The sequence below is a fragment of the Drosophila eugracilis genome, unplaced genomic scaffold, assembly GCF_018153835.1.
Source record: "Drosophila eugracilis isolate 14026-0451.02 unplaced genomic scaffold, ASM1815383v1 contig_81, whole genome shotgun sequence".
In the NCBI taxonomy this organism is placed as follows: domain Eukaryota; kingdom Metazoa; phylum Arthropoda; class Insecta; order Diptera; family Drosophilidae; genus Drosophila; species Drosophila eugracilis.
Genome location: NW_024573712.1, coordinates 917,950 through 939,361, shown reverse-complemented (window position 1 = coordinate 939,361; position 21,412 = coordinate 917,950). Strand labels below are relative to the sequence as shown.

General features: G+C 41.0%; 6 protein-coding genes and 5 non-coding genes across 13 annotated transcripts; 5 read left to right on the top strand and 6 right to left on the bottom strand.

The window, feature by feature from the left end:
• Positions 1 to 35: 35 nt before the first annotated feature.
• On the bottom strand, positions 36 to 1,774 carry LOC108106372 (sentrin-specific protease 8). Of its 2 annotated transcripts, none has more exons than XM_017213363.2 (2): positions 1,579 to 1,774; positions 36 to 1,089 (listed from the first exon to the last, which is right to left on the bottom strand). In XM_017213363.2, the coding sequence occupies exon 2, from the start codon at positions 1,011 to 1,013 to the stop codon at positions 366 to 368; it is 648 nt and encodes a 215-aa protein (XP_017068852.1). In that variant the 5' UTR covers positions 1,014 to 1,089; positions 1,579 to 1,774; the 3' UTR covers positions 36 to 365. The 2 variants fall into 2 exon arrangements, with proteins under 2 accessions (XP_017068852.1, XP_017068851.1); XM_017213362.2 differs by lacking the exon at positions 1,579 to 1,774 and adding an exon at positions 1,177 to 1,249.
• Positions 1,775 to 1,885: 111 nt separating this feature from the next.
• On the bottom strand, positions 1,886 to 2,624 carry LOC108106375. The gene is made up of 2 exons (XM_017213366.2): positions 2,207 to 2,624; positions 1,886 to 2,153 (listed from the first exon to the last, which is right to left on the bottom strand). Exons 1-2 carry the CDS (start codon positions 2,486 to 2,488, stop codon positions 1,953 to 1,955), a joined length of 483 nt encoding a protein of 160 aa, XP_017068855.1. The 5' UTR covers positions 2,489 to 2,624; the 3' UTR covers positions 1,886 to 1,952.
• A 149-nt stretch (positions 2,625 to 2,773) lies between these two features.
• On the bottom strand, positions 2,774 to 2,845 carry Trnah-gug. Its single transcript has one exon. It is a non-coding gene; the product is annotated as a tRNA-His (tRNA).
• Positions 2,846 to 3,501: 656 nt separating this feature from the next.
• Trnah-gug lies at positions 3,502 to 3,573 on the bottom strand. The gene has a single exon. It is a non-coding gene; the product is annotated as a tRNA-His (tRNA).
• A 295-nt stretch (positions 3,574 to 3,868) lies between these two features.
• On the top strand, positions 3,869 to 4,840 carry LOC108106373. Its single transcript, XM_017213364.1, has 2 exons — positions 3,869 to 3,947; positions 4,020 to 4,840. Exon 2 carries the CDS (start codon positions 4,049 to 4,051, stop codon positions 4,757 to 4,759), a length of 711 nt encoding a protein of 236 aa, XP_017068853.1. The 5' UTR covers positions 3,869 to 3,947; positions 4,020 to 4,048; the 3' UTR covers positions 4,760 to 4,840.
• A 202-nt stretch (positions 4,841 to 5,042) lies between these two features.
• On the top strand, positions 5,043 to 5,114 carry Trnah-gug. The gene has a single exon. It is a non-coding gene; the product is annotated as a tRNA-His (tRNA).
• A 622-nt stretch (positions 5,115 to 5,736) lies between these two features.
• On the top strand, positions 5,737 to 5,808 carry Trnah-gug. The gene has a single exon. It is a non-coding gene; the product is annotated as a tRNA-His (tRNA).
• Positions 5,809 to 6,075: 267 nt separating this feature from the next.
• Positions 6,076 to 6,147, top strand: Trnah-gug. Its single transcript has one exon. It is a non-coding gene; the product is annotated as a tRNA-His (tRNA).
• Positions 6,148 to 6,290: 143 nt separating this feature from the next.
• Positions 6,291 to 13,737, bottom strand: LOC108106360 (Golgi-specific brefeldin A-resistance guanine nucleotide exchange factor 1). Of its 2 annotated transcripts, XM_017213341.2 has the most exons (10): positions 13,332 to 13,737; positions 13,074 to 13,272; positions 12,032 to 13,017; positions 10,993 to 11,970; positions 10,723 to 10,931; positions 10,436 to 10,662; positions 9,148 to 10,378; positions 8,023 to 9,083; positions 7,401 to 7,654; positions 6,291 to 7,331 (listed from the first exon to the last, which is right to left on the bottom strand). In XM_017213341.2, the coding sequence occupies exons 1-10, from the start codon at positions 13,431 to 13,433 to the stop codon at positions 6,645 to 6,647; spliced, it is 5,934 nt and encodes a 1,977-aa protein (XP_017068830.1). In that variant the 5' UTR covers positions 13,434 to 13,737; the 3' UTR covers positions 6,291 to 6,644. The 2 variants fall into 2 exon arrangements, with proteins under 2 accessions (XP_017068830.1, XP_017068831.1); XM_017213342.2 differs by lacking the exons at positions 6,291 to 7,331; positions 7,401 to 7,654 and adding an exon at positions 7,694 to 7,970.
• A 548-nt stretch (positions 13,738 to 14,285) lies between these two features.
• On the top strand, positions 14,286 to 17,632 carry LOC108106365 (protein HID1). The gene is made up of 3 exons (XM_017213346.2): positions 14,286 to 14,322; positions 14,396 to 15,731; positions 15,792 to 17,632. The coding sequence occupies exons 2-3, from the start codon at positions 14,489 to 14,491 to the stop codon at positions 17,060 to 17,062; spliced, it is 2,514 nt and encodes an 837-aa protein (XP_017068835.1). The 5' UTR covers positions 14,286 to 14,322; positions 14,396 to 14,488; the 3' UTR covers positions 17,063 to 17,632.
• A 357-nt stretch (positions 17,633 to 17,989) lies between these two features.
• Positions 17,990 to 19,387, bottom strand: LOC108106374 (translation initiation factor IF-3, mitochondrial). The gene is made up of 2 exons (XM_017213365.2): positions 18,828 to 19,387; positions 17,990 to 18,771 (listed from the first exon to the last, which is right to left on the bottom strand). Exons 1-2 carry the CDS (start codon positions 19,127 to 19,129, stop codon positions 18,387 to 18,389), a joined length of 687 nt encoding a protein of 228 aa, XP_017068854.1. The 5' UTR covers positions 19,130 to 19,387; the 3' UTR covers positions 17,990 to 18,386.
• Between the last annotated feature and the right edge of the window lie 2,025 nt (positions 19,388 to 21,412).

Sequence of the window (21,412 nt, the reverse complement as noted above, 5' to 3'; positions counted from 1 at the left end):
TGTCTGGCGCCCCTTGGTCAAAACAAACAGGGAAATTAGAATGCTGAATTCGAGTCCAACGCGCTTTGTGGATAAACAAATCTTTATTTAAAAGACCTAACTTAAAGATATGCCGACGCACAGGTTTCAGGGAGCATTTGTTTGTGTTGGTTTTTTTTTTTCCTTTTTTTTTTTTAGTGCCTGGCACTGCTCTTCAAATAAACATTTTTATTCGGCAAGGGGAACTAAATAAATTAAAATTATCAATATCAAGGATATCGCATTCACATTTGTTATCCCGGTGGTCCCCTCTCTTCATCCGGCAACAAGGTACATCCTTAATTTGGTCACTTAATACTAGTAATTCGGGGAATCCCTGACAGGATTTAGCCCTTGCCGCCCAGCGAAAGTATGAGTTTTAGTAGCTCCGTGCGTTTGGCCTTCACGGTGTCAATGTGCAGAGTGGGCAGTCCGTCAATCACCTCGTACCTGTTTAGGTAGTCGGCGATATGGTCCGTCATGCAGATGACGTGGATTCCGCAATCGTAGCCATTCGCCTGCTGAAGGCATCGCATTGGCCTAAATTTGGCCTGGCGTGCGCCCAGCAGGTCCTTAATTTTGTTCATTAGCTCCACGGAGTTTCCCGTATTGTTGTTCCCGTACGAATCAAAGTGATAAAAGGTCTTTTCCGGCCGCGAGAAAACCAACAGCGACCAGTGTGTGCCACCGGCTTCGGTGCTCTCGTTGTCATTCAGGGCGAAGAAGATGAAGGGCTTTCCAGTCGCATGACTCTGGTCGAGTAGCTGTCTCAGCTCCTGGTTATCCATATACTTCATGCATTGTGTCACCTCCGGAGCGATGAAGTGCAGGTCCGCGTTCGTCTTGTACTTCATGTGGGACAGGTACTCATAGTAGAAGCTCAGGATCTGGTCGTTCAGCCAGTGCGGTCCATGAAGCAATTGGACATCAGACATCCTCAGGCAGGAGTCGTGGAAGGTCAGCGAGATGGGGTCAGCTTTGGAGTTGCTGCCCATCTTGGTATGGTAGTTATTGTTAAACCTAGAGCGCCGAGAATTCGGATTTTGGTTCTGGTTCTGGCGTGTATGTTGCCTGTTGAAAAAAAATATTTATGAAAACAATTGCTTTAAAATGTGTAATTGTGACTAGATGTGTGGAATTCCAGCTTGTGAGTGTCACCTAAGAAATTTCCTATCTTGTGGCAGCATTTTTCCGACTTTAAAGTGCACAAATTCCGTTGAAAAGAAGTTTTTCCGTGAAATTAATACAACTCTAGCCTTTCAAAGTCAACGCACGAATGACGTTTTCGGTTTCTTTTTGCTTTCCCTTTCGTTTGCCGGCCGGCAAATTGTGTCGTTTCACAGCTATCAGAAATCGGTCATGCAATCGGATTTTCAAGTGCAATATAATTTTATTTAAATAAAAAATCGTTTGAATTGTAAACACTTCCCGAAGGCAAGGTTTGTTTATGTCGCTGGCGGCGAAGGTGCATAGCACAACAAAAAACAAGAGAAGCGGGCGGAGAGTGCGCGGTGTAGTGGGAGGCACCGCAAAAGTGATGGGGCCACCTAATTTACTTACCACGTAAAATGGTTTCTCGTCGATTTCGTGACCTCGCAATTTGTCCGTGTTTTAGAAACTCCTCGCGTATTACCATTTATTTGGCTGTTTGGAAGCAAGTACCTTGAACTTTCCAACACCGGTTATCCAATAAACAAATCTTTTTTCCGCTCAACTTATAACCTTTTCGTCTTCTTTTGGTCTTATCTTCACTATAGGGCTGCCATACCTGCAGCTCTTGTAATCTGGCAACTCGGTGACTTCAGTGCTGTTAAACGTGCTAAATTTTTTAAAATGTCAGTAATTTGAAATTAAAAAAAAGTTTTTTGAAATTGTTTAATTGATTTACTTAAAATTTTTTGGATATAAAACCAAAATAACAAATAAATGGATCATTATTTTTTGCAATTAGGCTTATAACTTTCAGGACAAACTGGTCTTTCGGGAACGTTAAATTTTTGTGTATTATCGAAATTATTGTTGCAACTATTTTCTGAAGATGTATCGCTAGACTCGGGAAACGGAATTTTCCCATCAGCAGGAGTCCAGGTTCCACCTCTCAACTGCTCGTTGACCCACATTAGTTGCTTGTTTATCTAAAAAATATTTCATTATTGGCTATTTCATTGATAAATTAATAATTTTCTACCTTTTCTACCATTATCTCGTCATTTTCGCAATCAAATAAATTGGCGGTGAAATGATATATATTCGATGGCTTTGCTTTGATCGCCTCTGATATAATCACCCGAATTATGGCTCGAATCTCAGGATGGCGTTGCAAGTACGCCCAATCATCCTTGCGCAAATTTCTTGAAATATTTCCTATGGTTTCATAAAATTTGGAAACATTTTCGTGCAAGTTCTTTGCGTGACCCGTATTCTCTGTATTCTCGGTTTCCTCAATGCTGGATGTTTTTGTGAAATCCATTTTATATCTTGCCAGAAATATTTACACGAATTTATTGTTTTGTATTTGGACCGAAAAGTCTGTGAGTTATCGATATAAAAAACTTATAACTGTGTAATACTAAAAAAGGATCAACTTAAAAAAACACTCCCCGATTACGGAATTATCTGCCACAAAGGATATGCGACAATGATCGAGCTAACGCTGGTTTGAATATGCTTAAGAATGCAGCAATAACTGACTAGTTAATTAAATTTGATCACATCAAAAAAAAACCTGACTCCGTGACAATGTTCCTTGAAACATTGCCGTGACCAGGATTCGAACCTGGGTTACCACGGCCACAACGTGGGGTCCTAACCACTAGACGATCACGGCTACATCAGGTGATGCTAGTCTGCATCCAAAAAGGTAATTTCAAATTCAACCATTTGTTGGCTCTAAAAATTGTGTAGATTTAAACAAAAGATTATTACAATTTATTACTTCTTTTAAACATGTTTTATCAGAAAATCGTTACCTTTAAATAATGTGTTTGTATTTATTAATCAACAAACCAAATCATCGGTAATTGCTCTAAAACAGTATCATGCTCAAATGCCTTTCACCAGGCTCCTCTTACTTTTAGAGCTACAGTTGAAACTCCATATGACAAACTTTGGTTACTCAAATTTTCGATTCTATCTCTGTGTACATACAGGAACTAAATTTAGTTCGCTATAACAAATTTATACGTGATATATTTCGTAATTTATCTATTCATACTGATGAACAAATTGCTATTTAAAGGTCCATAATCTTTTCATTTTACGTAAAATTAAAAATATTATTTTATTTAAATAAAAATATTTTTTCTCAAAGTTTTAAAATACAATTTTGGTTTGTTGAATAATAGGAGTTTGACTGTTTTATTTTACAGCGATGAACCTTTTTATTTTGTTTCTCATATAGAATTGATAAAGATTCAAAATAATTTAAAACAAAAAAAATATGATCAAAAAATCCCGCTTCCGTGACAATGTTTGTTTCAACATTGCCGTGACCAGGATTCGAACCTGGGTTACCACGGCCACAACGTGGGGTCCTAACCACTAGACGATCACGGCTACAGCGGGGTGTTGAATATGGCCGGCCAGAAACGAAATCTGAGCTTGAGTCTAGCAAACCAAAAAACTTATCCATTTTTTAAGTCTGAAAATGAGGAGTGTGAATAACTATTATTTGTAAACGCAAGCTTATGCGATATTAAATAACTTGTAACAATAACACAAAATAAAATAAACGAAAAATGGCTTTTGGAAAATGAACACTAGATGGCGCCGGTTAGAATTACCATTATCCAACACTACGTTTCTACATCTGCTTTTATCGATATAGTTCAGTAAAATAGCGTATCGATGAACGATAGTGAAATACCAAAACAACCATAATTATACATCTGAGGTATTTTAAAAATAAAGCATATTTAAAGCGCAAAATGGTAAGTTAATGTTGTGAATTTCGCATGTAAAGCTTACTTATTGGTATTTCCTTTTAAAACGCTTTTTTATAGATAGTCAGGAGCTAAGTACAATACCTAAAATGAACAAATACAAGGCTATAGAGTTAGATTCCGATTCGAGTGAGGTTGATGAGACTATGGGTCCGAAACGTTGTAAGACACCTCCTAAGGATACCGGCTTAAAATCTAATACAAGTAACGAGCAAACTCCTAAAACTGTAAGGATCTCCAAAACTGAACCTGAATCAGCTGTTTCGGGTTCCGATTCTACATCTCCGTCCTCCTCGGATAAGACAAACACATCGCCCAGCTCTACGGCAGACGCGACTGGTAAAACAGGACGGAACAGAGCGAGAAAGAGTCAACATGGCGCTAGGCGCATTAGTCCTGACCTTCTGTTCGAGTCTGTTGCATTGGAGGATGGTGAGGAAGGGGGCCAGTCCAAAGCCCCTAAGAAAGTGAAATATGAGAAGGAATCTACGGACTCACAGGTAAAGGTTAGCACAGCCATTAGTAATTTATTAAAGAGACCCGAGATGCAAGAAGTCATTAAGCGAATCGCAAACGAGCGGGTGCGCTGCAATTTTATGCTGGCCACCTACCAATTGCCGGACATGAACTTCGCCCTCAACACACCAATGGATACGCTCCACATGCAGTTCCGGGAGCGTCTCAAGCAGCGCCGGGATAGGGGAAATGCCATTTCTACTTCTGCTGCTGCTGCTTCGACCGCCATCAGCCAGAAAAAATCCTCCAAGGGAGTTGTAAAAACCCAAAAGCCTCAGCCTTGAATCAGATATTAAACTGTGAATAGTTTAAGTAATCTGTAAAATAATACTGTATGAATAAAAACATTTACATTTATTAAGAGATTCATTGTGCGATTTGCTTTAAAGAACTATTTTTTTACATTCATTTTTATTCGCTCAGTTCTTAAAAACAAAGAAACTAATATGAATAAATATTGTTATTTCTATTGTGAAATGGAGTATGCGCAAACTTTGCTTTGCAGTGATTTTCTGGGCACTAATCGGAAAATAGTCATTTGACAGCCGTTCTTCAGCGCCTGACATAGCCGTGATCGTCTAGTGGTTAGGACCCCACGTTGTGGCCGTGGTAACCCAGGTTCGAATCCTGGTCACGGCAATGTTGAAACATACATTGTCACGGAGTTGGGTGTTTTTTTTTTATTATTTTATTTTATTATTATAATACATTTTTCATTTCTACTAACTTTGGTAATATTCCAATCTTTTTTCCAGATTTTCAATCTGTAATTATATAATTAATCTTCGGATATTTTACATTTTTTAATTTTTGAGATTTTATTAAAATGAATTCTAAATTAACAAATATTTTGCTTAAAGAAAAATCGCCTCAAATAACTTATTTTCTGCAAACAATTGTTTTAATTATGCAGACAAGTAGAAATTCATGTTATGGAAGATTAAATGTACCTTTAAAAGTGAATGGGACTCGACACGCCTAGTGAAAGGCATAATAACCATTATATTTTCCAGTAACCAGTTTTAATTTTAATTGCAAAATAAAAAAATACAAGCAAAATTGCATCTTCCAGAAGAGAAGAATACCTGAATAAATACTAATAAATTTTAAGATACTGTCAAATATTTTAAAAGAAGTGATAAATAAAAAAATATTTTGTACTAATCTGAGCTATTTATACACAGCGGATTGTTATGTTTCAAGTCGCGATTGACTTTTTTGAAAATACACTTTTGGCAGCCGGCTGGCATCACCCGGCATAGCCGTGATCGTCTAGTGGTTAGGACCCCACGTTGTGGCCGTGGTAACCCAGGTTCGAATCCTGGTCACGGCAATGTTGAAACAAACATTGTCACGGAGTCGGGAATTATTTTTTTTAGTTGCCTTTAGTCCTATAAAAATATTTTTTTTGAATTTAGTAAGATACTGCATGTACATTTGTGCTAAAACATGTCATACTCGGTTTTATTCTAAACACATTTTGCTTTGAAACTTTTTTGATAAAAATTTTGCAAATAGTGGTAATTACTTTTGTTAATTAATGTTGATCATTAGGTGACCAGGTCGGTTTTTGGAAAGCCATGTTCAACAACCCGGCGTAGCCGTGATCGTCTAGTGGTTAGGACCCCACGTTGTGGCCGTGGTAACCCAGGTTCGAATCCTGGTCACGGCAATGCTGCAATATGCATTGTCACGGAGTCGGGTACGTTTTTTTGTATATAGAAATTCGACAGTTTAATTTTTTCGCCCCTTAATGGCTATTTCCAACTTTACCTTTACCTCATAAATTTTACCATTCGGAAATACTTCTGAATATATTTTTTAGATATTTAATTTTGATTATTTACAGTTTGCCTCTTTGCATAACATACAGAAGATATAATTATTTAATTATTATAAATTATACTATTTGCATTACTAAAGCTTATAGGGATATCTGCTGGAAATTGTATCTGGATCTGTGATTTAGTGTTGTTCTTCGGTAAGCATAATAAACACGCGCCCAGGAGGAATGTATTTCCACTTTTGTTGGGGAAGGGCAAAGATAACAAGAAACAAATTGACACAATTTTATATTATTAACTACGAAGATAAACCTTCTTCTCTACAACACAGGATAAAATTAAAACGGTCAGGTGGTTTGAAATTCTGGTTCAACACTCCTTCTTTTTACTGCTGGCCGTATAGCAGTTCCGATCCGGGTGGTATACTACTGGGATCCACATTTACATTAAAGTAGTTGGCTGGCGTGGCAACGGCGGGAAATGCGGTGGCCATTCCTGGGCCTGGTTGATGTTGTTGCTGTTGCTGCTGCTGTTGGGGATTCTGCTGCAACGTTAGGTTGTAGGGATTTTGCACGTATTCCTGATATATATCTGCTTGTGGTCCAGGTCCACTAGACGCCGACTGAGTCTCGTAAACGGGAGCAAAACTGTGCACAATGGATGCCTGTGGCATTTTGGGGAGCGAGGGATAAGCATTTCCGGCCATTAGATGACTTATTGGCACATTGATGGCAGGATCGATGGTTTGAGATGGCAACTGTTGCTGCTGGGCCTGATACTGCTGGTAGTACTGTTGGTAGAGAAGTTGCTGCTGTTGCTGCTCCAATTGTTCAGCCGTATTTTCCGATACCATGGGCACTTCAATGGCGTAGCTATTGTACGTATTGTTAGTGGTTACGATGTTCGTCTGGTGCACAATTGGACCAGAATGGTCTGCTTCTTGTGGACTGTGCGTCAGCGACGAGGAAGTGGCTTGCCCGGCAGCAGCAGTTGCTTCATTCACCAGATCTGGCAGCAATGTGCTGTGTTGAGGATCCGCCACCGCTGTCTGCTGGGGCGGAACAATCAGAGGCTGTCAAATGAATTGAAAAATATTAAAAATAATTTAAAAGAAAATATCATTTATTTTCTTAAAACCCACCTGAGCAAATACAAAACTAGGCGGCTGTTGCAGTGCTTCTGCCATAGGTGGCTGTAGTATAATACTCCTCCTCGGCGATTCCACAGGAGAACCCAGTGAGGGTGTAACAGCCAATGGAGTGGGTGCGCTCACAATTAACTCATTGGACACCTGGACTGGATTGGGTAAAATTGCCACCGCTGGTACCTGTTGCTGTGGAGTAGGAACCACAACTGCCATAGGAGCTGGGTTCGTTAAGGTCTGAGCACGCTTTCCTGGAAGATGGAGCATATACATGGATACCGTAACTATTTAATTTGTACAAAAATATAAAAAGAAATGTGAATGAAGAATTCGAAATGAAACCGATAACTATTCAATTTTTCTTGCCAAGTCCCTTAAGCACCTTCAGTTTCGATCTGAACTTTGCCCAGGGTTTCTTGCGCTGTTTGGTTGGAAGGGTGTCACTTCTGGCCGTGCCCGTAGGGGAAATCTTGCGATTTTGGCCATAAAGCGGCAGAGTTAAGGAATGTTCGTTTGGGGCGTATCTAATTTGCGTAAAGTCTAGCGAGATTGCTGGAGATATTAAGTCTGCTGACAGGTTAAGAGGTTAAATACATTCAATAACGACCGCGTCACCCACCTTCATCGTGGAAGAGCTCCTCTTTGAGGTTGGGCAAAAATTCACCAATGCGCCTCCAAGTTAGCTCCCAGAGAGCCTGCTGCAAGCTGCCATCCTGATTGTGAAACACTCGCACTGAGTGCATTACCAGTAGCATGTTCTTCAGTATCTCTTGCATCTGTTCCGACAACGTGTCCGATCCCACCTTCATAAAGCGCTCAATGTAGTCCAATATATCCAACCACAGCTCATTAAAGGCATTTCCTAGTTCAATAAGAGTGGTCAAATGTTGCAGGAACACCTTAGACATGATGGTGGCCGTTCGAATACGCGACTCCTCAAGAAGAGAGGCATCCAGTTGGCCGGATGCACTGCTCTCAGGCAGGAGTTCGTTTAACAGCGGGAACAGCACCTGGTGGAAACACGAGCACCATTCGGTTCCGGACAACGTCTGCAGATCGTGCACCAGCAATGCCCGCTGCTGCAGGCACGAGATGGCATGGGTACGCACCTCTCGTCGTCGATCCATTGCCAGCCTTGCAATGCCCTGGAGCAACGGACACCAGCCTGGTGACCACAAAGCTGCCGACTGTGGGACTGTGCAACCTTCTTCCGCCCACCAACGGAATATCTGAGCTGTCCTTGTATACAATGTATACATCAGGTCTAGCAATTGAATGGACAACTGCTCGTAGCGCTGTGCCAGGTCCTCCTGCTCTGCCGCGTTTCCGTGTCCCTGGTTTTCGGAGGGGTCGGCGGTCAGAAGAGTAAGATTACTACTTGAGGCGGATGAAGTCATGCCAGGCTTGCGATCGTTGCGCTTCTTAGAGCTTTTTTGTTTGGCTGCCGTCTCCAGTTTTCTGCGCTGACGAATTCCTCCATCCCGACAGGCCTCGACAAAGATACGGATGCAGCGAACGCAGGCCTCAAAATTGTAAGGTGTTATATGTGCCACACTACGCACGATGAAGGCCAGTGAATCCCAGCACTTAAAAAGAGCAAATGGCGCGTGATCAAGAAGCTGACAATTATAGACTAGCGTATTAACTAGGGGAGAACTCGAGCTTGGTGGAGACTGCGGTCTGCAAAAATAATTAAGTTGATTTATGACATTTTGTGTTGCCATTTAAATAAATAAAAACACACCTAGAAGCCGTTGTTAGTTCACTGTCCTTGTTGTTGACCAATATCCAGTTCTCGGCACTAGGACTAGAGGCAGCTGGGGCTACCGACGCCTTAGATAGCTCCGAATCAGAGGTGTAACCACGCTCCGGGACAATAGAAGCGTCTTCCTCCCCACTTAAAGCACCGTCAGACTTTGCACTACCATTGGGCGGTAACGGTAGCTGAGCATCATCGTAGTTGGGCGGCACAGCCCCGGCTCCCACACATTCAAGTAAGTTGAAAATAATTTGCCAATCCTGTTCTGAATGGATGTTCTGGGCAGAGGTCTTGAGAAGCTCATAGATTCCAATAGAAATTTGTTTAGAGATGCGCAGCAGCAGCGACGGCTTTAGCATTAAAAGCATCTTGAGCGACTGCAGAACAATTGGGCATAACTCCTCATTTCGCATTAGATATATAGCCAGTTTAAGAACAGCTACAATGCACCGGTTGAGCAGGTAGTCGTAGCCACACGAAGAGCTTCCCATGAGAAGGAGGTACATCTGGTCTCGCACTGCTGGCCACAGTGGGATCATGCGATCCCGATTATGGACCACTATCTTTACCAGGAATTCCATCCAAAAAACAGTTTGATCTTCGGCGTAGGGCAGCCCAATCGATTTGTTTCCTTGAGGTGCCTTTAGCAGACTCAGAACACATTTAAGCAACTCCTGCAGTGACTCTAGTTGCACAAATTTTGATTCCTGAAGCATTTGGTCCAACTGGCACTCTTTTATACACTTTCTACCAAGCTTAATAAAATCCTGTTCCTCATACGTCGGTTCTCGCTGACCCTCTGAGCTGATAAAAGAGTACAGGCTGGAGAATAGACCAGACTCCTGCTTCTCTCGAGGCTTTTCTAGGATTAACAACGCCTTGCCGTTCGCTTCACAAAAGTCTTCTACTTCGATCAGTGATTTCGGAAGGAGTTTGAGACGGAAAAGTTGAAGATAAAGGTCCAGAATGTGCTTCCAGCTCTCCCTTAAGCAATCGCCATAGTCGTGAACCAATAGGAACACCGTTCTCATTGCCGCCTGAGCTTTGCCATTCAATCCGAAGTTTACAGCTTGTTGTATTTCATTGTTTGCCGGAGCGGGCTCATGCTGCTCTACGCTGCTTAACAGAGTTGTGAACTTACAGAGAGTCAAAACGAGAGCATCGAAGTCCGAATGCAAATTATAATGAGCCGATATAGCAGCGGATTTGCTGAAACCTGCAATATATTCCTTTTGTGAAAAAAGAGAACAATAAATACTATTTGTAAACCAACCTGCTAGAGTTTTTTGGTAGCCCGATTCAGTGCTCTTATCAAACATAAAGCTAAGAGCACTAAGGGAAGCGCCCCACACAATATTGAAAATCTCAACGTCATAGGACGCATCATGGACATAATGGAAATGACCATCATGGGTTTCGCCTCGACGAAGTAGTACTTTCCATTGATAGTTTTCACGCACTAAGCCCGTTTGCTCGGCTGGCATTACGATTTCCTCGTTCCTTAAAAGGATAAACAAAATTATATTAATAAATACATATTATTTATATGTTAAAGCTTACTTGATAGCGTTGAACACTTGAGCCAACATTTCTTGGTCAAAATCTTCACCCCCATTCAAACCACGTAAATTCTTGGTAAAATCTTCAAGTGTCATGGGAACATTCAGCCGCTTGGCATTGGAATTGTGCTGATCCATGTTCAACATGATGATAGCATAAGCCAAGCGAAAAGCTGCATCCACATTGGCGAATGGGTCCTTATTTTGTGTCTGCATTGGGGGATAATTTAATAAATAATTTGTACCAAGTAAATCAGTATAAATTTCTTACATGCCAATGATCGGAGAAGTGTTCCAACACCAAGAAGATAAGCGGAGCCTCTCCAGGCAATCTGAAGGTTTCTAGGTAAAGACGCAGTGCTTGGTCTACTCGAAGACCAGTGAAATCGAATGAGTCCACAAAATTAATTAGAATCTTGGAGTCAACGTTCTTCTTTTTCGAGATATATTCGCCAATCATCTTTTTATCCAGACCGGGATTTTCTCGAAGGAATAGGGCAACCTGCATTGGATCAAGCTCAGCATTTAAGATGCCATGCTCCTGCAGATATTGGATTCCCTTTTCTGGACGCTGATTGAAGCGCTCTGTGCCCTGGGATAGTAATCGCTTCTTCTGTTTGACGTTTGCAAGCTGTTCAGTGGTTATTCCTACCCCGTCACCGCCAGATTGCAAACGCAATCTCTGTGAGCTGGCATTTATGAAACTGGATATATTTTCCACTGGCTCTTCGACAGGTGCACCATTGCCAGAATCAATTACGATACCCTCCAATCCACTATTATGTCGTGAATGGCGACTTACGCCTGTCGCTGGAGCAGCTTCCGGTAAAGATTCTCGATTGTTGCTGTTTTTGGCTGCCGCACAATTCCGCTCGATGCTGTCGATCACACTAATTAGTGTATCCATCGAGATTATGTGTGTGCTATATACAGCATTGGTTGCTGACAGGGTGTACTTGCTTAGCAGGTTTGTTAAACTTTCAAACATGTCCGTGCAGTACAAATCGCAATCGTAGTTGATGTACAATTCGGTTACAAAGCCAGGGATTCGCCATAACTGCAACAGATTATCCAAAGCCAGTTCACGCATTTCGTACGGCGTTTTAGGATTGTCGCTAGCAATGATTTCACTCAGTTTTCTCAGATAACCTTCTAGTTGGAACTTCAGGTGTCCACGAAGTGACTCAAAGAGCAGAAAGCATAGTTGCAGATCGGCAGCAAAGATGCTAAGGCGCTCCGAGTTTAGAAGCTGGAATGTAAAGCAATAGTTAGTATCAGGATAATGAATGAAGAATGGCTTAGGTCGTTACCGATATTAAATTCCTGCACAAATCGTCCTTTACCAGCTCCAGCAAGCCCTCATACTTTCCAATATTATCAGCAGCGACTTCAAATGCCACTGTTAGCAGGCTTAGACCTGTGTGCATCATGCTGTCTGAGTTCTGCTTATCCAGAGGATTGCAGAGTATTATGAGGAAGCGAAACAACTCTTGAATGAAGGGCAAGCCGTAGGGCGATAGAGAAACGGCTTCCTGATCGGATGATTGTTGTGTGAAACGAACGCCCACTGAGTTGATGTATTCGCTGCTGCTTGCCTCTGCGAGTGTGTTGGTTCCATCAGCCGATTCGCCATCTAGCAAAGGCTCTGAATCAACCGAATCTACTTGAATGACAGGTGCATCAATAGTAGTTGATTCATTTTCACCCAAATTCGTAGTTGTGGTTGGAGTCTGTGTGATCTTTCCCTGCATGTCCAGAATGTTTCCAGCTGGACTGGCGGGCGTAGTGGCCAGTATTGGTGCCTTTAAATGACCAGAGACTGCCAGGTTGGCAGATTGTGGCGTCTGTGGAGGTTCCTCTACCGTTGAGGATTTTCTGGGGATAGCTGGTGGAGGCGCCACAACTTTTCGCTTGAGTTTTTCTTGGGTAGCCCCGCTGGCAGCATCTCCAATAGTGAATCTCTTCTGAAGCATGGTGTCGCTTCGTTCCTCCGCGAACTGGGGCAATCGCATGAAGAATAGCAGCACCATGTCCTTGAGCGACTGTTCTGCTGAGCGACGCAGCAGCTCACTCAATCGCGGCTCAAAGCAGATCTTGAAGCAGCTGAGCATCACCTCGCACATGGACTCATTGCTGACGGCAGCTCCCTCGGGACTCCGGATAAGAGTGTGGAGTACCTCAATAACACGCATGAAGGTGACACTATCCGAGGACTGATCGGTGCCCATGAAACGTGCATGTGTCACGGCATCGGCAATGCGTTCCACAATGTCAGCCAAATTGGGAGATGTTGGATCTGTGAATCGATATTAAATAAGAAATTGAGGAGAAAAAAGTAATAATTTATCTTACCTATCAGACCGTATGACAAGAATTTATTAACCGATGCTAGGGCCAGACTAGTCAGCGGTCCCGTGGTGTCCGCTGTGCGAATCACCTCCAGAAATGGAGCCAGAAACACTTGCGGCTCGATCAGGCGCAGGTCCTCGATGCGATTTAGTTCCTGCTTGAGGTCAATGAATAGCTTTAGCAACGAGTCCTTCTCATCGTCCTGTAAATGGTATAATTCATTAATTTATACTACCAGTGGGTATCAAAAACACTAGTTACCACGTAGGCGGTGGCATTCCATCTCGTTCCACGTCGCATGGCTGTCATCAGAGTGGCCATCTCGCCCCGCACCACATAGATGCCATTGCCTGGCAGCGCCATTGTGTACGGATCCTCCGTTACGGCTCTTCGGCAGCACCTAGTTGGCTTCCAGTGCTAGTGCAGAAAAATGCAATTTTTGTGGGGCAGGGCAACTCCTCCTCGCCGTCGACCTTTGCATATGTTTTGGCTCACGCTACTTTCCCACGCGCACTCTCAAGCAGCTTGGGATGAAACTGGGCACGTTCTCTAGTAACACATGTCTCACGAATATTACTTAAATGAACTTCTAAGCTGCTAATTTTTGGTGACGTTTACGTGTCGTTTATGTTCTTGTGTGCAGCCCGAATATTTTGCACGAACGTCTTCCAACACCAGCTGGGCAGTTGATTGTTTGGCAACACTGGCACAGGCGAACATGCCAACTCGATGCGAGAACTTTGAACGTTCAGCGATGGTAATTTATTAAAAAACAATGTAAAGAATTTTAATTTTATTTAAAGATTTGATAATATTTTTACCTTCCACTTATTGCACATTAGTTTGTTGTTATGGTTACAAGTCCCATAGAAATGTTAATTTAACATTTTTTTCTATTTTCCTCCATACAATGATGAAAGCTTGCACTCAAGTTTCAAAGTACATACAAATAAATTAAAAATAAAAGTAGTTGTGAATTTTTGGACTTGAATGTTTGACTTCCAAAAGAACGAGGAATTCACCACTCTAAAGTCGAAAATTGTTCAGATAATGGGGTTTATTCCTTTTTTAAAAATAGTATTATGTTTAAATAAATTAATATAATTTATTCTTTTTCTTTTTCGCAACTTTATTGTCTTTTTGAAATAAAAAATATTTTGTAATTTTAAGTAGAATACCGATGGTTGATTTAGAGATTTTGGGAAAAGTCATTTTACCATCTGGTAACACTAGGACTGGCGATTGGTTGGTAGTGCGTAGGCGAATTTCTAATTTTCCAATATTCTAAACGAAAGCATACTTAGTGCCAAGTGCTCTTGTTTCAGACTACTGCGGACACTTGCACTGAGGCGATTGAGCACGGGGCAGGTGGATTTAAGGGACTCAGCGACACCAAAGCAGGCCATAACCCTTACAATATGGGAAACACGGATTCTAAGTTAAACTTTCGCAAAGCGATTGTTCAGCTGACACAGAAGAATCAAAAGATCGACCCCAACGACGATCAGTTCTGGGAGCAGTTCTGGCAGGGCCACCAAACTACCCTGGAGGATGTGTTTGCGCTAGTAACCTCTAGCGAGATACGCCAGATCCGGAACGAGAATCCAGCAAACCTGGCTACTTTGTGCTACAAGGCAGTGGAAAAGCTGGCACAGGCGGTGGACAGTAGCTGTCGCACGCAGGCGGAACAGCAGTGCGTCATGAACTGCGTCCGCCTGCTCGTCCGGTGCCTGCCCTACATTTTTGAGGACGACAAGTGGCGTGACTTCTTTTGGAGCAGCTTGCCATCGCAGGAAAAGACTATGCCGCTGGCCCAATCACTGATTAATGCCACCTGTGATCTACTTTTTTGTCCGGACTTCACTGTCACGGCCACGCGTAAAACGGGTCCAGAAAAGGCTGAGGAGCTGGCGAACATCGATAGTTGCGAGTACATTTGGGAGGCTGGGGTTGGCTTTGCCCAATCGCCGCCCCATAACGCCCACATGGAGCGCAGGCGCACGGAGCTGTTGAAACTATTGCTCACCTGTTTCTCAGAGCCCATGTACAGATCACCGCAGCAGTCAGAGGAGCCCAACAAGTGGATATCCTACTTTACCTCCGCCGACAATCGTCATGCCCTTCCATTGTTCACCTCGTTCCTGAACACTGTGTGCTCTTACGATCCCGTGGGCTTCGGTGTGCCCTACAATCACCTGCTATTTGCGGACACTACGGAGCCCTTGGTAGAAGCGTGCCTTCAACTGCTTATTGTTACCTTAGATCACGATATGGTAGTGCAGCAACAACTCACCCAGCCCGGACAAGTATCCTACGACGAGGGAAACTCAGGCGACAATTTGTTCATTAACTACCTATCACGAGTACACCGGGATGAGGACTTTCACTTTGTACTCAAGGGCATCACTCGGCTGTTGAATAACCCCCTGGTCCAGAACTACTTGCCGAACTCCACGAAGCGTCTGCATTGTCACCAGGAGCTGCTCATTTTGTTTTGGAAAATATGCGACTATAACAAAAAGTTTCTGTACTTCGTCCTGAAGAGCTCTGATGTTCTGGATATTCTAATTCCAATACTATATCATCTAAACTACTCCCGAGCGGACCAATCTCGAGTGGGGCTTATGCATATTGGAGTATTTATACTTTTGCTGCTATCGGGTGAGTCATATTTTATTTGTGTTATAAAATAAAATTAAGTATATTCATTTTTATGTATAGGCGAGCGGAACTTTGGAGTTCGCCTAAACAAAGCTTACTCCGCCACCGTGCCGATGGATATACCAGTGTTTACTGGAACCCATGCAGATTTACTAATCACGGTGTTTCACAAAATAATTGCCACTGGACATCAGAGACTACAGCCGCTTTTTGATTGTCTGCTTACCATTTTGGTTAATGTTTCGCCATATCTAAAAACCCTGTCTATGGTGGCCAGTGTGAAGCTGTTGCATCTTCTGGAAGCCTTCAGTACACCATGGTTTCTGTTATCGGCTCCCAGTAATCATCATTTGGTGTTTTTCCTCTTGGAGATCTTCAACAACATAATACAGTATCAGTTCGATGGAAACTCGAATCTAGTCTACACCATTATACGAAAACGCCATGTGTTCCATGCCATGGCGAATCTCCCGACCGATATGGCTGGTATAGCAAAGTGCCTGAGTGGCCGCAAAACAGGTGGAAAGTTCAATTTGCCGCGAGTACCACAAAGGAGAACAACAACTGTTTCCCAGGAGCTGCCCTCGGCCCATGTTCCGGAAGAGTACAACGAAGATGATGAAGATGAGGACGAAGAAGACACGATAAATGAAGAGCCCAAGGCGGAAGAGGATCTCGAATCGGAGACGGAGTCTCATGAGCGATCTCAGGCAGGGGAGTTGCAGCCGGAAGTTTTAACGGCCCAGCCAGCCGAGCCGGGTACACTTAAAACTTCCCTGCTGGACACCCCGGGCATCAGCCAGATGACCGAGCGTGAGCCGGCACATCCAAATGACAAACCGCAGTCGGATGATTCCACGGAGATTGTACCCTATGACAGGTCAGCTGCATCGACCCCAACTGGTGATCAGAAATCCGTCTCGCCCACAGAGCTTTCCCGTTTGTCGGTGGCGCATAGAGGCAGCATTCGAATGGTCCCAGGCGAAGGGGATCGATGGGCACCAACGCCCGAGTGGATCGTCTCCTGGCGCTCAAAGCTACCACTGCAGACTATCATGCGACTGCTTCAGGTCCTTGTGCCCCAGGTGGAGAAGATCTGCATAGACAAGGGACTGACCGACGAGTCGGAGATTCTTAAGTTTCTGCAACATGGAACATTGGTGGGACTGCTGCCTGTACCGCATCCCATACTCATTCGAAAGTATCAGGCCAATGCAGGGACAACGGCCTGGTTTAGAACCTACATATGGGGAGTCATCTACCTGCGAAACGTGGAACCAGCTATCTGGTACGATACCGAGGTAAAGCTCTTTGAGATTCAGCGGGTGTAGGTCCGTATGTGGACTCTAAACCAGACACAAGCGAAACCGTAGCTCCCACGCTTTGGCATTTATTGTAGTTAATTTATTTATTGCATATTCCATTCCAAAAGTCTTTTGTGAAAATATCAATGTATAATGAATTCCCCTTACCATATGTCTGCTTATCGGTTCTCCATGTCTTTCGACTTTGTGTCGAGGCGAGCCACCCCAAAAAAGAGGCTTATCAGTTGTAACGATATAGCGTGAGTTCCTTTTAACTGTTTTGTTATCGGCTTTTAGCATTGATATTTAATTGCTCTTTCCTAATTTAGAAGTTTATACAACTCCAAAAAACATTGTAAGCACAAAGTGTTTGAATTTTAGTTGAAGACTAAATTATGGAACAGTTATTGTATTTACTTTTTTTAATCTGTGACACAAAATGTTCCTTGTGCCGTATTTTTAATGCATTGCTTTATTTATTTATTATTTTATTTTAATATTTTTACATGTTTACATCTTGTATGTTTCAAAACCAAATTCACTGCTATATTCGTATGCTTTTGCTTCTGATAACCAATAAACTTATAAATAAACAAATTTCTTTCCACACTCCCATGCTTCAAGCTGTTAACTTAGTCTAGAATTCCCCTAATTGACACCATAGAAAGCTTTATTTGCTCTTGTAATTAATATCAATTTTTAGTTGAGTCTTAGGATCTGCTTTTTAAAATAAATTCAACATAGATATTAATTATAGAAAGGAAAAAGTGTAATAATTTATGGTCTACGTGTGCTTAATATATATACATAAATACAAATACAAAAACAAACTAAAGGTAAATTTATCTTTAATTACGAAATAAACCAATGACATCTATACAAGTCAGTTCAGAAAGTCAATAAACAAAATAAACATGAACCCAAACTAAAAGAAAAGAAAACTTAATAGAAAAATTGCATTATTATGGTATTTTATTTGAGAAGATGGTGTAATTTTTACGAAAATTATAAACAGTAAAACAGTTATTATGAGCAATAATCGGGATTTTGTTCATGCTGGCTATGACTATGGTGGATCCTCCTTCTTTATTCTTAGCTCATTATTTGGTGTTTCTTTATGTTTGTTCCAGAGTTTCATAAAATGCTGGTGCCAGTAATAATATTTTAGAGAAAATAAAAGAAACAGTACTCCAGTGGTGACAATGGAAGTGGTATTGATTTCGACTGATTTTTTACGTTCCTTTCTTACCCTCTCAGAAAAGTGGCGGGATGAAATTTTAAGCACGCAATTCTGTGGGTTTCCCTTTGCCGTGCTATAATCATGGCGCATCCGAAGCAAAGGCGTTAGTTGTCAAGACTGGGCTGTGTTTGGATTAGCTGTGACGACAGGTTGCGCCGCTACAGGGATTATGCTGAACTTGATGAAGGTGCTCTTGCTGCGTTTTTGGACTATTCTGCCAATTAATTGCGGCTCCTTGATAGTCTGTTCGATCGCTTTTACTATTCGTTCTGTACTGCTCTCATCAGATCCACTGGGACTTCCTTGGATGAGGATGCGCACTTCGTGGCGCTTGGCTAGCCATTTAACAATGTTCTTGAGCCTCGAGGAGAGGTCATGATCCGTGATACGTGTACCTATAGTTAGGGACTTCTCCGACTTTTTGTCCTTGGTCTTTTCGCTAGTGAACTTCGATTGATCCGCTTCATCCGATAGAATTTCTGCATTAGTCACTAGCCTGCAATATATAGAAACTTAGTAATAATGTCTTACTTCTGAGGATAAGATACGCACTTAAACATGGGTCTTCCGGTATCTGTTTGCTCCAAGCGCAACAGGTGCAGCTCCCGCCTCTTTGCCAATTTCTGAGCCTCCTCTAAAGTGGTGATGCTATGAGACTCATTCTGCTGAATAAGGGTGATCTTCTGGGCGCCCGTCTTGGAACTCCTGGTATCTTTGTTTTTGGGTACTCCTGGGTTTCCAACCACCGGCTTTTGGTTCTGGGCCAAATTCCATTGGATTGACAAGGGGCGAAGTGGCTGCCGCTGTACTACTGCTGCTCCAGCATATTTTATTAAACATCTCAGGCATTGCATGTTTGTTTTTTATATATGGACATACGTATATTAACTTTTGCTTTTGTATATTGCGATTTTCTTTTGCTTGTGCAATTTTTTTTATCAAAGAGTTGCCAAGTAATGTGAAAAAGCGGAAGCTAAAAAAGTAAAAGACACGATGTTTGAAAAATTACACTTTAATTCAAATTTTAATTTTTTTTCGTTTTAATTAAGTTTTTTTTAAGACTTAGGTCTGGAGATTTTTGTTTTTTGAGCCCATCTTATTTGCACTAATTTACCCAGCTGTTGTGCCATGTTAACATCAGCTGATAAAAATTGTAATGCTATCGATAATCCCAACCTATTATACCACTATCGAATTTTGAAAATTTGGCGGTATGTGGTTTCAACGTTTCGAAAATAAATATTAGTTTTTTACTTTTAGAGCAGATTAAAAGATTTAAAAGAATTAAATAAGTAAATTTATTAATTTCACATAATTATTTTGACGATTTACTTATTACTTATCAATAAAATATGTTTAAAATCAAATTAACATTCTTTAATACTCTTATTTTCACTTATATGTGAGTTTTTAGCACTCATTTATGTTTGATTTTAATTGTATTTGTAAAAATACTAAATTTTCTATTTAAAGTACTTAAAATAATCATAAAAGAGTTACAATATATGACTCATAGTATTTTTAAGTACATTTTTATAAATTACACTAAGACAAAAATCAAACCAGTATAAAATTTTCATTGTTATTTATTCAATTGAAAAACTAGACAGATAAAAAGACTTTACCTTCCAGAGTACTTCATATGTTTTGTTATTTGACAACGTTATTGTTATTTAACTTAAATTACAAATATTTTTGTAATTTTTTTAATTAAGAAGTTTCGATTATTCAATAGTGTATTTTTGTAATATTTAGGTAGTGTAATAGGTAATATGTATATATAATCAATTTATTGCCGATTTTACCAAGACATTTTTTTCTGTGAGCTTCCATTTTTTGAGGGTGTATCAATTGCCTGAAAAAATAAAATGATGACTAAATGAGCGAGTACTAAGTCAGTCTAAGTCAGTTCCAAGACGCAAGTCAACATGAAATTACTGGTGAGTTACTTGTCTCGTAAGCAATATATTCAAAATTAATTTTTTGTATCCTTCAGTTAATCCTTTTTGCCTTGATTGTTGCCGTTTCGGCTTATCCCAAACTGCAATGCAGATGTTCTACAACGTACCAAGGCTTCATTGAATGCAGTGACAAATACGGTGTTGTACGCTATAAATACCCTATATGCGAAAAGTGCAACTGCCAGGAGTTGGAAAATATCCGATTTAAAAGAGAACAAATAATACAAAGATATAATTTGGTGTGGTGGGTTCCAACTTCAGTCCCCTTTCCCAGTCCAAAAAAAGGGTAAAAGACCAGGTAGACTTTATTAAAGTACGTTGACTATTATATTAAATATTATATTATAATATTAAAACTTAATTGTTTTAATCTTTTTTTTTTGGTTCTCAAAGTTTTAGCCCGTCACCAAAAACCACTAAGGACTATGGGAATCATATTAACCTCATGGAATACCAATATCCTAACCTACATTCGTCTAGATGAGACCCAATATTTTTCTACCAAAACGTAAAGAAAGGGTCGATTTAAAAGGGAAAGAATGAAAATGCAAGTCTAGGATAAAAATTAACTTTAATAAAATATTCTTAAGTAAGGAAATTTAAAGAAAATGTTGCAATAAATAATGTAAACTGATGATTAAAAAATTAAAAATTCATTATAATAATATGTAAAACGGTTTACAATATATGACTCATAGTTATACCCGTTACTCGTAGAGTAAAAGGGTATATTAGATTCGTTGAAAAGTATGTAACAGGTAGAAGAAAGCGTTTCCGACCCTATTTTCTTGATTAGTATCAATAGCGAAGTTGAATAAGCCATGTCCGTCTGAGAGTTGAGATTAATCAGGCAGATTCTTAAGGTCCCTACGCAGCGCAAGTTTATTAAAGTATCCTGCCACGCCCACTCTAACGCCCACAAGCCGTGGGGAACTGTGACGTAATATTATAGGGTAAGTCTTCGTTTGACCTTGAATAACATATTTTTCAATATCTATCAATTTGCCAAAGATTTTTTATATCGAAAAATTATTTCGCTATTTATGAAGAAATCTTGGTAATAAGGCGTTACAGTGACGTCATTGTTGGTTACTCAACATGCTTTCTCTGGCAATAGGTGGCACTCTGTGAATTTTCGCTAACAAAATAAATATTTTAAAATTGTGTAAAACAGTA